This window comes from Aspergillus ibericus, assembly GCF_003184845.1.
Source record: "Aspergillus ibericus CBS 121593 unplaced genomic scaffold BO80scaffold_66, whole genome shotgun sequence".
Classification (NCBI taxonomy): Eukaryota; Fungi; Ascomycota; class Eurotiomycetes; order Eurotiales; family Aspergillaceae; genus Aspergillus; species Aspergillus ibericus.
In genome coordinates, this window is record NW_020292164.1 from 11,890 (window position 1) to 25,315 (window position 13,426).

Genomic DNA, 13,426 nt, shown 5'->3' on the forward strand with positions numbered 1-13,426 from the left:
AAAAAAAAAAAAAAAAAAAAAAAAAAAAAAAAAAAAAAAACTCACCTCCGAACCATAATCCCCACCCTCCTCACCCCCGCTAAATCCAACTTCCGTCCCCCACGCACCTCCCTCCCTCGATACGTAGCCTTAAAATCCTCCCAACCCACCCTCACCTTCCCCCCATCCCTAGGGCCCTTAAAATCCACCTCCCAGACCACCCCGCTCCGTTCCCGTCCACCCGGTCTCCGCTCGGGTAATTCATCTTTCAAATTCAGGGTATATGTTTTGTTATCGGCGTTGGGTATGGAAAGTTCGAGTCCGGTGTAGGATGATAAATCCCAGGTCGTGATGGTGCTGGTGGTCCGTTGCGAGGCGAAGCCTGCGCCGCCGAGAGTGGTGATGTCGAGGGTGCCGTGGAAGAGGGCGGTGTTGGTGGTTGGGTTGATGGTGAGGGTGGAGTGGGAGGCGCCGCCGCGGACGCGGTCGTCGGTGGAGGTCCAGTTGCTCGAGGACCAGGGGCTGTGTTGTGGTTAGTGGAGATGAGGTGGGAGGTAGGAGGGGGAGGGGGTGCTTACTGGGGTCCTCCGAAGAGGTACGGGGAGGGTTGGTAGGACATTGGGGGGGTCATTTTGTGCACTCTGTAGATGTGTGTGAATGAGAGAATTGAAGGAAATGAAAATTGGTATGTGGGAATTGGAAGTGGTGGTGAGGGATAGCTGGATCGATCGATCGACAAGCTGCGGATGCGATGACGTCGTGGGAAAATGGGGGCGCCGCACTTATCGGTGGATCTCTGCTGATGAATGAGTAGCTCGGTTGGTGGAGCTGTCTGTCATCCGTGGATGGTTATCGCTGCACCGTGCTTAAGCTTGGTGTTGGGGTGAAACTTGATCTGCGATCTGGGATGGGCTAGACCGTTTCGTTCATGTTTGGCTGTCTCTGGTGTGATAAGATTCATTGGATAGTGATGTTACTTTCTTCTGATTGTTCATTGTGCTTTCTATTTGACTCGTTTATTTCATATTCTCTTTCTCTTGGTGCCACCCACTTCTGCTAGACAGTGTCGCGTGACTCAGTGCCCTACTCCCTGCGTAGAAGCATTACTTCCCTAGCTGGAGGTTACAAAGTGATCAGGCACTAAGGCACACTCGCCATTAGGATCATCAGTTGCGAACTACCATGTAGAGCACACAGCGTTATCAGCACAGTACCCATCGTACGATCAAATCTAGATCTACTCGTATCGATAACGTCTCCCTGATGCAACAATGATTCAAGTACCAAGCAGCCAGCGACGGGTGAGGTTATACTCTTATCCGGCGGAACGCAGCAGCAGTCTTCCGACGGACGGTTAATTTTGACGTCACTGGCCACATCACACAGCAGTATATTAGATTTGCATCGACCCTATTGATCGATAATTCTTCTAGTCCTTCAAACTAACTGAATCAAGAACCTATTGCCATAACAAGCGTATTCATATCAAACAATGGCTGCTTTCGCGGGAGGCCTTACGGGTGGTCGTCCGTCTTCGATGCGGTATGTTTTTACCTCCTATGTCCTGGCTGGTATCTGACAGTACAGATCCCGCAACATCGCCCTTTTTAGTATGGTCGGGATGATCACCGCCGGGTGGATGCTCTTCCGCGCGCAGTCTCCGAGCAAAGAGGAGAAACTGTATTCGCAGAAAGATATCCATACGATGGTGGGAGGCCAGACGGGTGAGAATCGAACGGGTCGGGCGCCGAGTCATCAGAAGAAGGACTAGCTTGTTGGATGGTATTTAATGGGGAATATGTACAGTGGACATAATGGCGTTGGTGTTGGCTGTTGTATGATATGATGTATGATAATCACAAAACAATGCTTCAAAGCATCCATCAATGCCAATACTTCGGCGCCACCCCTTTCACCATCGGCCACACCCCCTCCACCACGCCCACCACCTCCTCCGGCAACTCTCCCTTCTCCAGATCCGCCAAATTCGTCTCTAAGTGTTTGACACTACTCGCCCCCACAATAATCGCATCCCCCATCTCCGCCCTTAACTCCGAATGATACTTCAACCACCGCAACGCCACCTCCCCCACACTCAACCCATACCGTCCCGCCACCTCCTGGATCTTCTCAACCCCATCAAAATACACATCATTCCAATACCGCCCATGATGTAACTGCCCCTGCATGATCTTCGGGTCGAAGCGCGATCCGGCTTCGAATTCCGTTTGATTCCGCGTATACCGGCCTGTGAGGAATCCGCCGGCTAAGGGCTGGAAGGCGTATAGGGAGATGTTGTATTTTCGGAGGCAGGGGAAGAGTTCTCCCTCGATGCTCCGTTGCAGGGCGTGGTAGATTCCTTGGTACACGGTCGGCATGATGTAGTTGTTCTGTTTGCAGATTTCGCAGATCTGGGCGACTTCCCAGGACATGTAATTGCTGATCCCGAAACGGGTGAAGTAGCCTTCCTTGTGGAGGGTGTTGACTTCCCGAAGAGTCTCTTCGATGGAATGTACCCGGTCTGGACCGTGTAGGTAGAACATATCGATTTTGGTGGTGCGCAGGGCGGATAGACTGTCGAGGAGCCCCCGACGGACATCCTCAGGGGTGTGCGTGTAAGAGACAACCGAGGGGAGGGGTCGGATGCCGTTCGGATATAGTTTCGTGTCCATGATCAGGCCGCGTTTTTGCCAATCCAGATCCGCGAGCATCTCTTCGGATGACCCGGCGCCGTAGACTCGGGCGGTGTCGATCTCGGTGTGTCCGTGGCGTTGGAAGATGTCAATAATTTGGGAGGCTGTTTCGGCGTTGTGGACGCGGGCGCCTAGGGTGTCTGCGTGGTTCAGGTGTTAGGTTGGTGTTGGTGTTGGTATTGGTGTTGGGGGATGGGTACGCACTAGGCTTGCCGAAGGTCATGGCGCCGAAGACGATCTTGAGGTTATTGTTTGCCATGTTGCAGTTGGCCAATGCAGATGAGGCGGTAGGATGTGTGAGATGGTCGGTATGTTGGAGGGTGACCATCTTGAACAGGAATGCTGGTCTTATATACCAGACTGATGTCTCTGGCTGTTATGTCCGCTGCCCAGGCCTAACTCCGTCCGTGATGCGGGTACGGGTACGCTAAGCCACCTTAGGCACACACCTGGCCAAACGGGTTAGTGTCGCACTAAATGCTGACACTTGCAGTGACGCTTGGCCGCATTGGGATATGGCTCGGCAAGCTGGCATCTCGATGCAGGCATCAATCGCTGTAGAGATTATTGGCTTCAGCATTTTACCGATCTAACTTTCGATGACTATAATTCTCGTCTATTCCAGATACACAGGCCGGCCACTTTCTCCTTTAGAAGCCAGTAATAAAATAGATTGGGTGATGTAACATTTATTGATGGGTATTCGGGCATACCCAGTAGATCATGGAATTGTTCCATCTGCATCAGAGGCAGGTTGAGCCATTTGGTTACCTCCCGCTACCGGATATCGAAATAATGGCCTCTCGCCCCGTCGCTTCCGCCATGCATTGGTCGACTGAAACAACTCCCAACAGTCCTGGACGGCCCAGCCCCACAACCGCACAAAGGTCTCCGTCACCTCCCACCCCTCAGGATCCCAAGGGTCTTTCCACACAATCACCCCCGTTTCCCCCATCCCGCCATTACGGCCCTGCTCCGCCAGAGATCTTTGATGACCGCACATGTCGTGACACAGTTGAATATCATCCATCACGCTCTCCGCGAGAATAAGGTTATCCCGCATCTTGGCAATAGGAATCAGGTCTAACCACGGATGATGCGGAACCGTGCGTTGGATCACCGTGGGCTGTAAGGCCAGGGGCAGGACATCTTCACGGTCTTGTGTGACCGGACACCGTGGTCCATTCGTGCTGAACATGGACAGGGCATCGTCATCGAGCATCTTGTCGGCCTGGTAGCCCAGAACATCCATGTTGGTGTTCAAGGCTCGTAAAATGTTGAAGCGAGTGACTCGCAGAAGTAAGTCTGCCCGTGGTGAGCCGGTTGCGAATTCGAGATGAATCATTGCTTCCAGCTGTCGCATGATGCTTCGAGCTTTCGGGGCCAGAGGCCCCAAGATAGGAAATTCATCTAAACTCTTGAAATCGACGGACGGGGGAACCAGTGCCGTGGTGGATCGCGACTGGTGATCGGCTGGCTGCGAGGCATTCGGCAGTGCTTTGGCTAAATGCTGACGGCGTCCTATCAACCGTCAGCAGCTAGACCAGCGAGGTTCATCATGTCCACTAACGTCGGGCCCTCTGATTGAGCCGGTTCTGCAGTTTCCGTCTCTCTTTCGGGTCGGTGACGCCGATCCACACGTCCTCGAGCTTGACTTCGATCCTGTCCGGGAATGTGGAGTCGTGCCTAGCCACGGGTTGCAATTCGGATTCCATCATGCTCTTTCCGTACCGGTGACATGCATGTAGGTCACTCAGAATGACACTTGCAGGATGGTCGTGATGCGTTGAGGGGCAAACACCAGTTATGAGGGTGACTTTGCCCCACCGTTATTCCCGGCTTAATTCCGAGCTCACCCATGGCTGCCATGATCATCTGCGATGCGCTTCATGTTTAACGTGCGTATGATGAGAAACCCTTCAACAATAATCACAGTTCGCAACATCGATGGCCTCTGCACACCAACATGTCTCTATAGGACGGATTCGCCTTCGATGAGGGGTGCTTTTTGCATCGTCGCTGGCAGCCCGTGACATGAGCCAGCATCACAACCGTTCAATATCGCCCATCACATCAACTCGAGGATTGCCAGTGGTGGATTGCCATTGTGACTGCCATCGGCCTTGTGTCCAGCCATATCCTGGCGCATTTCAAAATGCCGCAGCAACTGCATGTGCTGCCTTACTGCCTGCGAGACCGAGATATCGTTCCATTCTTAGGCAGAGACTTTATCCAGTTCGCCAGATTCACAAGTGCTTCTTGGGTTGATGCCTAGCGGTTTGTGCCATGTCCGGTCTCGGACCCAGACAGAAGCAGACCCAGTTTATCCCAGGCCGCTGTCGAAAGCGATCCAGCAGATCGGCCGACCTTCAGGAAGAAGGACAACGGAATATGCAGCATTGACATGCTGATATAGGCGTCAAACACATTTAAATGAAAACAAATCACGAATGGCCAGTTGGATGTCACCAGCAGTGGTCGGTGATCACTGTGCCACTCTAGTCGCGGCTGCCCGCATATCTCTGATTTCTCCGAACCTAAAATCATGGGATGGACATTTCTTATTCCAGGCCGGACTGTTGCCGTCAGCAAAGCTTATGGTAGAACTCGACTCGGAATATTCCGCAGCCAACTCGGCCGCGAGGTTACCAGCACCGACTACGGAGTCTGCAGTATGGAATGAACTTCTTCCTTGGGCTAGTGCTCCGTTCTTCGGCCGCCGAAAGCCTGGCCAAAATGCAACGCATTGACCGATTCGTCATCACCGATTCCTCGGACTATACTACTGCGTATATCGAATGACACAGCTTCACCCAGACCAGGTCCACAGCTGAACAGCTGCTGAGCTCGAACCCCTTGCACGGCAAAACGATATCCCGCAGACTGGTCAACTCCAATTAGAAGACTGCATGAACTAACCTGAATGTCGGCTGACTGGTACATCGGCATGACCCTGCACCATGTCGATTTGCAATATATTTCCTCAATAGGGACAAATCAGGAGGCCAGAATCGCACGATTGTCCGCTGCAGGGAGCGACAGGGAGGGCGCGCCATCCTCACGGGAATCACGGCGAGCCTTATCTCAAAAGCGGGGAAGCAGTCGCGGCCCTGCGTAGCATGGATTCGGAGGCTTGTGGCCAATAAGCATTGACCCCATTGGAGATAAACGTAGTTGGCAATGGGGGGACGGTGGTTGATCGGCCAGCGATTAGCCTTCATCCTTAGCTCCACGCGGCCCCTCCGCGCCGACCGAGATAAGGCCACTCACAACCGTGGTCCAGCACGCCATCCACAGTAAACTGAGGGAATCGCCATCGCACCACTACCTTTAGTATAATACGCAAGAGTTGGCCCCAATGGTGTTTGAAAGAATTTTCAAGCCACCCTGGTTGCTACCTACCACATGCCCCCTTGCGGGGGCCACAACCCTCATGCGGCGACTCTGGAGAACGCCGGAGATGCACGATCGCACCCCGAGTCGGCCTCTCCGATGCTACTAGCACCCACTATGACTCGTGGCTGGCCGAGACCTTATCGGAAACGTCAACCGTTGGTGACACTACATCCGCTAAAGCTTCATGGTCGCTCTTGGCTGCCGGGATTCCAGCCAAACCTGGGTCTATCAGAGTAGTACCCCAACGATATGGTGTGCTTGACCTGCATGCTGTTATCATCCCAGGTGGGACTATCGCAAGATGCACCTACCCATGCCACCCGGTCGTTCCTTCTGAGCTGCTGATGACTGATAAGATGCCCGGATCCGCGGGTTCATGTCGCAGGAGGGTACCGTCTTATATCCCTTGCAACGCGTTTTTTGACCGGTCGCTGTTGCGCCAGACCTGTTCTTCTCCAACCTATAGGAGCAGCAAGCATGGCCTCTGAATATCAGCTAGACAGCAAGACTAGCGATGTCATTGAGACGAAGCAAGCCGATCTCGACGTGGATGGCGATCTCCTCGAACAGAATGATGATTTGAAACAGCAACACCTCATCGCCGAGCAGAAGGAACTCACTCCGGTGGAAGCCTTCAAATGGAATGTCGAGGGAGACCAGTCACCCTGTATGACTTGTCCGGTGCATAGTCGATCGTCTGCTGACTGATGTGCAGTTCCGGAAGTGGCCGCCTGCGTGCCGAACACTGATGATCCTAGTCTACCCTGCAATAGTGAGTCAGCTTGAGACAGTTGGAGGTTGATACTGATGAGTGCAGCTGTCCGTGCGTGGATTTTGACCACAATTTTTGTTATGCTGTTTGCGGGTGTGAACCAGTTTTTCAGTTTGCGATACGTGAGTGACAAATCATTCAATGTATCTGTGCGAAGCTAATGATATAGCCCTCTCTCACTGTGCAATATGTTGTCGCCCAGTTGCTTGTCTTCCCCATCGGACGAGCATGGGAAAAGCTGCCTCGATGGCGGGTGCCGCTAGGAAGGCTGTCCTTCGACCTCAACCCAGGACCATTCAGCATCAAAGAACATGCCTTTATTGCCATTGTATGTGCACCGGCTCTCTAATAGCCCGTTTTGTGAGCACTGACAAAACAGTGTGTCAACATCAGCGCCAGCACGGCGTATGCTTCCGGCTCACTGGTAGCCATCGTTATGCCGCAGTACTGGGGCAAGGATTACGGGGCAGGATTCTCATTTTTGTACCTCTTGACATCGCAAATGATGGGGTAAGTCTTTTCGACGGTCTGATGGCTGTGACTGACAGTTTAGGTTCGGCCTTGCTGGCATGGCCCGTCGTTGGTTGGTCTATCCCGCGGCCTTGATCTGGCCTCAGTCGCTGTCTTCGACCATTCTCTTCCGTGCCCTTCACGAGCCCGAAAATCGCGCTCCGGTCAATGGTTGGAAGCTCAGTCGCTACCGCTTCTTCGGATATGCGACTCTTTTTGCCTTTGTGATTTATTGGTTCCCCGATTACATCTGGACCAGTCTCAGCACGTTTGCGTTCGTCACCTGGCTTGCGCCGCATAACCAAAAAGTCAACACTATCTTCGGAGTCAGTCACCACCCCCCCTACCCGCTTTCTCTTCAGCTGCTTACCCTTGTAGATGAACTCTGGTCTCGGACTGCTGCCGATCAGTTTCGATTGGACGCAGATCAACTACGCCGGGTACCCTCTCATGACGCCTTTCTACATCACCTGCAATGCCTTTGCGGTGGTGGTCTTCTTCTACCTTTTCCTCTCGCCCATTCTGTACTACAAGGACGTCTGGTTCAGTGCCTAGTGAGTAGCCGATGCATATTCATAGGTTATGCTAACATGTTTAGCCTCCCTCTTCTATCGTCGTCGACGTTTGACAACACCGGTAGCTCGTACAATGTATCGCGGGTTATCGATGCCAACGGAGACTTTGTCCTCAGCCAGTACAAGGAGTACTCTCCCATGTACATTTCCATGTCATACTCGCTCACCTATGGTCTGTCGTTTGCGGCCGTGACGGCCATTGTGGTCCACACCTACCTTTACAACGGTTCCGAGATCTGGGCCAAGTTTAGAAACTCCCGTCATGGAGGGGAGGATATCCACCGTCGGTTGATGCACGCATACCGCGAAGTGCCAGATTGGTGGTATGCAGTCTTGTTTGTGATCATGGCCGGACTGGGTATCCTGACTGTCAGATATTGGGAGACCGGTCTGCCGGTGTGGGGATTCATCGTTGTCTGCTGTGGCATGGGTGTGGTCTTGATTATTCCGGAGGGCATTCTCGAAGGGACTACTAACCAGCGAATCTTCCTGAACATCATCACCGAGTTGATTGCAGGATACGCGTGGCCGGGAAAGCCGATCGCCAACATGATGGTCAAGTGCTATGGCTACAACTCGGTTAAGCACGGAATGGACTTTGCCCAGGATCTCAAGCTTGGACAGTATATGGTGAGTGCAGGGGATTCGATCAATCACGAAGTGAAACACTAACGAGTCAGAAAATCCCCCCTCGTGTTCTCTTCTTCGGTCAGGTGTATTCCAGTATCCTGGCTACCATGACCCAGACCGGCGGTAAGTACCAAGCCCTCTTCATAGGATTACACTGACGGTGATAGTCCTCCGATGGATGATGGGACATATTCAAGGACTGTGCGATACGAACAATGCCCAGCGTTTTACCTGTGCCGGTTCGAAGGTCATGTACAACGCCAGTCTGATTTGGGGGACCATCGGTCCGCAGCGCATGTTCCAGTCGGGACAGGTGTACCACTCGCTAATGTATTTCTTTTTCATCGGAGTAAGTCGTTCCTGGGCCCTTGGTGTATTTCATTGCTGACCGTAGTAGCCCGTGGTGACGGTAATCGTATGGCTCATCTACCGCCGGTACCCCCAGAGTTGGGTACGGTACATCAACGTTCCGATCTTCTTCAACGCGGCGGGCAACATTCCTCCTGCCAATACCAGTACGTACCTCACTTGATTTGCTTTGTCACAAGCTAACAGGATATAGCTCAATACTCCCTCTGGTTCCTATTCGGGTTCCTCTTCAACTACCTCATTCGCAAGCGCGCCTTTGCCTGGTGGAAGAAGTACAACTGTGAGTTTCCCTCCACGATCCATCCGCGGGATATATCAGGCTAATCAACTCGATGATAGACCTCTTCCAAGCCGCCATGGACACTGGCACAGCCATCGCCACCATTCTCATTTTCTTTGCCCTCGGATACACCAATACCACCTTCAACTGGTGGGGTAACACGGTGGGATCCAACACGGATGATTCCAATTCAGTGCCGTGGCTGAAAGTGGCCAAGGGTGGACATTTCGGAAAAGGGCCTGGAGAGTTTTAATGGGTTGCTAAGGTTGCTGTCATAATCATTATGAGTTAGTAGTAATAGCTGCTGGCAGTATACCACGTGGTTCCGATGGCATCATCGGTTTGCGGCATGGTCAGAACCAAGGCAGATGGATGTAACATAGTCAATGATGATATGAGGCAGATGCATGTTTCAGGCAGTTTCCACAACGTAGATACGAAGTAACTTCAGGAGCGGAGGGTTGCTTTATATATTCCAACCAGAATAACCTAGATAACAAGCAGGCTTAGTTCGACCTTCAATCAAATTACTCCCGACGGTCGTCCGCGATATGATGTCACTCAGGCCATGCGTTAAGAGTAGCCAACTAATCAAGTTAATATTGAAAGGGGGAAAGAAAAAAGACGACAACGCCAGATAAGTACCACCCAGATTTATCCATCCACAGCAATGGATAAATACATACACCCTTTGTGTGTATCACCCTGCCAGTGCTCTTATCCGGCACGGATTCCGAAAGATAAGTAACACCTACCAGTGGTTTAGTATATAATTTAGTAGTGAGAACTTACTAGTATGACATAGCCTCCACCACATGGTTGACACAATCACTTTGTCGATGCACCTATCCAATAATATACCATGTCATGGCGTGACGTGCATGCAGCTATGACTGGTGACAGCAAATTAATTTACTAAATGCCGGTACTTCCTTCCCTTATCAGCCAGTCAGCCTGTTCGACCCTAGTGAGATTCTATACAGATTTTTCTACCCGACATGGGTATCGGGTATCTGCGGTTCAGCTCGGTTAGCCTCGGGCACGGCCACATTGCCGAGCGGGTGTCCCTGGATTGAGCCACAGTGCCGAGGGTATCCGCTGTCACGAAACCAGGGCAGGAGGTATCATTGGCTGAGCAGAATTAGGGCCGGCGTTGTGGCTGGTGTATCAGACACGGGGAGAACGGATAACGGCTGCGCGGAAAAAGATGGAGCGCGGGTTTGTCGTGGATTTCAAGGCATGGGTTTCGGTGTGGGAACTTGTCTTGATCCCTGTGGTCTAGATGGTGCCATGGGGGGGGAATGTCGTGGAAGGAGAAAATTTTGATAGAGAGGTGGAACTAGTTGGGTGGATATCCTGGTGGGTTGGGCAGTAGGTAGATGGTACTTATATCGGCGTTTCCGTGCCTTGGAGGGAGATTTTGAAGGGTGCGTTTTCATCGAATTGTTGCAGTGTTGCTGACCTGCGCACTGAGGTTGTTGGTCATGGAGCACGTCACAGAATACGCCAAGGATCCCTCGCCCATTGATAGTTCCAGTGATGATTATTCGGATGAACATCCTGATCATCCTGACTCGGTCGAACTCGCCCGCATCAATACGTACCGGTTGCAACAGAGGGCCACGGTAGGGTCGACTCGAGGGCCGGAGCCGAGAGAGGAATGGTTGCCTATGGGCGCTGGCAAGGAGTATCCGCCGTTGCTGCCTGATCCGGAGACATATGTGGTGGAATTTGATGGTGCAGATGATCCGCTTCATCCGTGGAATTGGTCGATAGCACGGAGGTGAGTTGCATTGCTTGATGCTGTGAGCAGCTGCTGATCGGTATAGGACTGTCCTCGTCTCCATCCTTTGCTATTCTACCTTCGCTACTGCCTTCACCAGCGCCGTCTTTTCCGCTGCCATCAGTGCCGTGAGTAAGGAGTTTCATGTCGGAAGAGAAGTCGGTACCCTCGGGGTCACTCTATACGTGTTTGGATTTGCCGCCGGACCGACCATTTGGGCACCGGCATCAGAGCTCATCGGACGGCGCTGGCCGCTGTCCATTGGCTTGTTCGGGTGCGGTATCTTCACTATTGCTGCTGCCACCGGTAAAGACATCCAGACCATCATGCTGGGTCGGTTCTTCGGGGGTCTCTTTGCTGCGAGCCCCGTCTCTCTGGTTCCGGCTGTCTTTGCGGATCTGTTCAGCGCTGCCCATCGTGGAGTCGTCATGTCAATCTTCTGCATGGCAGTGTTTATCGGTCCGTTCGCGGCCCCGTTTGTGGGTGGGTTCATCGCGACAAGTCCACTGGGGTGGAGATGGACCATGTATATCTCCGCCATCATGGTTTTCCTCGCGTTTATACTAGTATTCCTCTTCCTCGACGAGACATACCCCCCGGTCATTCTCGTCCGAAAGGCTGCCGTCCTCCGTCGACAGACCCGCAACTGGGGCATTCATGCTAAGCAGGACGAAGTGGAGGTTGATATCAAAGAATTGGTCCGCAACAACTTTACTCGTCCATTGACCATGCTGATCACTGAGCCGATCCTCCTTCTCATCTCGTTGTATATCTCCTTCGTTTATGGTCTGATTTATGCCCTCCTCGGTGCGTATCCTGTTGTCTTTGACGATGTGTACGGCATGAGCATGGGCGTTGGTGGACTCGCGTTCATCGGTCTCATTCTTGGTGAACTGGTCGGCGGTGTCTTCATCCTGTGTCTGCAAGGCCAGTATAAGCGCAAGCTGGCTGCGAACGGAGGAAAGCCTATCCCTGAATGGCGTCTCCCGGCTGCCATTGTGGGAGCGATCACTTTTGCCATGGGCATGTTCTGGTATGTCGCCATTGTTCCTGTGGTTAAACCAGGCATACTAATGAATCAGGTTCGGCTGGACCGGCTACACGAACAGGATCCACTGGATGGCGCCGACCGCAGCGGGCGTTCTGATTGGATTCGGCATTCTGTGCATTTTCCTGCAGTGTTTCAACTATATCGTTGATTGTTATCCGACCTTGTACGTATACCTCTTTGAGTTGTGTGGGAGGGAGTGATGCTAACCAGCACAGGGCTGCATCTACGATCGCTGCAAACACCATCCTCCGGTCCGCTGTGGGATGTGTATTTCCACTGTTCTCGCGTCAGATGATGGTCAACCTGGGAGTGCAGTGGGCGGGAACCCTGCTGGGGTGCATTGCAGCCATTATGATTCCCATGCCTGTAGCATTCATGATCTTTGGCCCGTGGATCCGGCAGCGAAGTAAACTGGCTGCGTCGCCGGTTCGCGATGCGGAGAAAAAGAGTAATGTTTGATGTTGATATGATGGATAGATTATACCCTTAATGAGATTATGCCAAATGCGTACCATGACAAAATGTACTATGGGTTGCGGATATCGTAAGGTGGTGGGCAGAAAATAAATCCCCCTGGCTGAATCTTGCCTTGTCTAGATGTCATTATGAGATTCTCTCCAGCCCGCTCGACATAGGACCTGTGAGAGGAACTTTGAGGGGATTGAATGTGACTTGAGGTAAACATGCTTTTCTTTCTCCGGGAAATGGTCTTGAAGCTTGCGGTGGTGGAAGACAGAGCCATTTGTATCTGATTGGTGGTCTCCAAGCTTAAGCTTCATGGGCATTCCCACTGCTTGCTGGAGGCTTTATTACCGAGGGCCCACAATCAACCATAATTAGTAGATTCCATGTACTATGTAGTGCGGGACTGCCTTCGGGTTCCAGCTTTCGGTTGTCTTCTAAACAGGTTGGCATGTGGTTCGAATATCTTTTTATTTAGGCTGGCTGTAGTAGGGGGCCACATATATATATCTCGGCTGATCCACTCCTGCCCCAGATGCTCCTTCCGTCCCGGCTGGATGGCATCGCACCGCATCGTTGATAACCTTGGTATGTCGGCAAGGAATTGTCTCTTTAAACGATATCTTAGGTTCGTACTCTTGGTTGTGCTCACCGGCAAATACGCGACGTCTCTCTTGCCTCTCTGTGTTCAAAAGGACACGGGGCAACCCTAGAGCCATAGTGAAAATTCATCTGGGAGCTGTCCACGTGTGCTGAAGTGATATCCTGGAATCACTCGGGACGACCACAGTCCAGAGAACACCCAACGGAGTAGATAGAGTGAGGACATGTTTCTGATTCCAAGATAAGCAGGTCGGAGAAGCCAGAGGGAATTGGGTCAGACGGGCGAGAAGTGGAGGCATCCAAGCCTACTGGCTCCACTCGGG

The 13,426-nt window shown here is 52.2% G+C and overlaps 6 protein-coding genes across 6 annotated transcripts in view; 3 read left to right on the plus strand and 3 right to left on the minus strand.

Moving 5' to 3' along the window:
• Positions 1-606, minus strand: part of BO80DRAFT_418052 (CIA30 family protein) — a 1,052-nt gene extending 446 nt beyond the window's left edge. The window contains exons 1-2 of the mRNA XM_025718247.1: positions 558-606; positions 46-501 (exon numbers count right to left, since the gene is read on the minus strand). Coding sequence (XP_025570141.1) covers positions 46-501; positions 558-598 — 497 coding nt within the window. The 5' untranslated portion in view covers positions 599-606. The remainder of the gene's footprint in view (positions 1-45; positions 502-557) is intronic.
• Positions 607-1,427: 821 nt separating this feature from the next.
• Positions 1,428-1,822, plus strand: BO80DRAFT_429549 (uncharacterized protein). The gene is made up of 2 exons (XM_025720491.1): positions 1,428-1,521; positions 1,567-1,822. The coding sequence occupies exons 1-2, from the start codon at positions 1,472-1,474 to the stop codon at positions 1,748-1,750; spliced, it is 234 nt and encodes a 77-aa protein (XP_025570142.1). The 5' UTR covers positions 1,428-1,471; the 3' UTR covers positions 1,751-1,822.
• On the minus strand, positions 1,793-2,961 carry BO80DRAFT_429550 (aldo/keto reductase family protein). The gene has a single exon (XM_025720492.1). The coding sequence runs from the start codon at positions 2,688-2,690 to the stop codon at positions 1,863-1,865; it is 828 nt and encodes a 275-aa protein (XP_025570143.1). The 5' UTR covers positions 2,691-2,961; the 3' UTR covers positions 1,793-1,862.
• A 432-nt stretch (positions 2,962-3,393) lies between these two features.
• BO80DRAFT_449820 (DUF3425 domain-containing protein) lies at positions 3,394-4,387 on the minus strand (the record flags this gene model as incomplete). The annotated part of the gene is made up of 2 exons (XM_025721769.1): positions 3,394-4,193; positions 4,243-4,387. The coding sequence occupies 2 exons, from the start codon at positions 4,385-4,387 to the stop codon at positions 3,394-3,396; spliced, it is 945 nt and encodes a 314-aa protein (XP_025570144.1).
• Positions 4,388-6,425: 2,038 nt separating this feature from the next.
• Positions 6,426-9,475, plus strand: BO80DRAFT_247053 (oligopeptide transporter). The gene is made up of 13 exons (XM_025714599.1): positions 6,426-6,735; positions 6,784-6,840; positions 6,886-6,962; positions 7,010-7,168; positions 7,220-7,350; positions 7,394-7,676; positions 7,729-7,904; positions 7,949-8,555; positions 8,606-8,678; positions 8,723-8,904; positions 8,953-9,070; positions 9,118-9,204; positions 9,264-9,475. Exons 1-13 carry the CDS (start codon positions 6,546-6,548, stop codon positions 9,455-9,457), a joined length of 2,334 nt encoding a protein of 777 aa, XP_025570145.1. The 5' UTR covers positions 6,426-6,545; the 3' UTR covers positions 9,458-9,475.
• Positions 9,476-10,457: 982 nt separating this feature from the next.
• On the plus strand, positions 10,458-12,539 carry BO80DRAFT_469059 (MFS transporter). The gene is made up of 4 exons (XM_025722981.1): positions 10,458-10,987; positions 11,034-12,020; positions 12,070-12,201; positions 12,254-12,539. Exons 1-4 carry the CDS (start codon positions 10,689-10,691, stop codon positions 12,495-12,497), a joined length of 1,662 nt encoding a protein of 553 aa, XP_025570146.1. The 5' UTR covers positions 10,458-10,688; the 3' UTR covers positions 12,498-12,539.
• Positions 12,540-13,426: the final 887 nt, after the last annotated feature.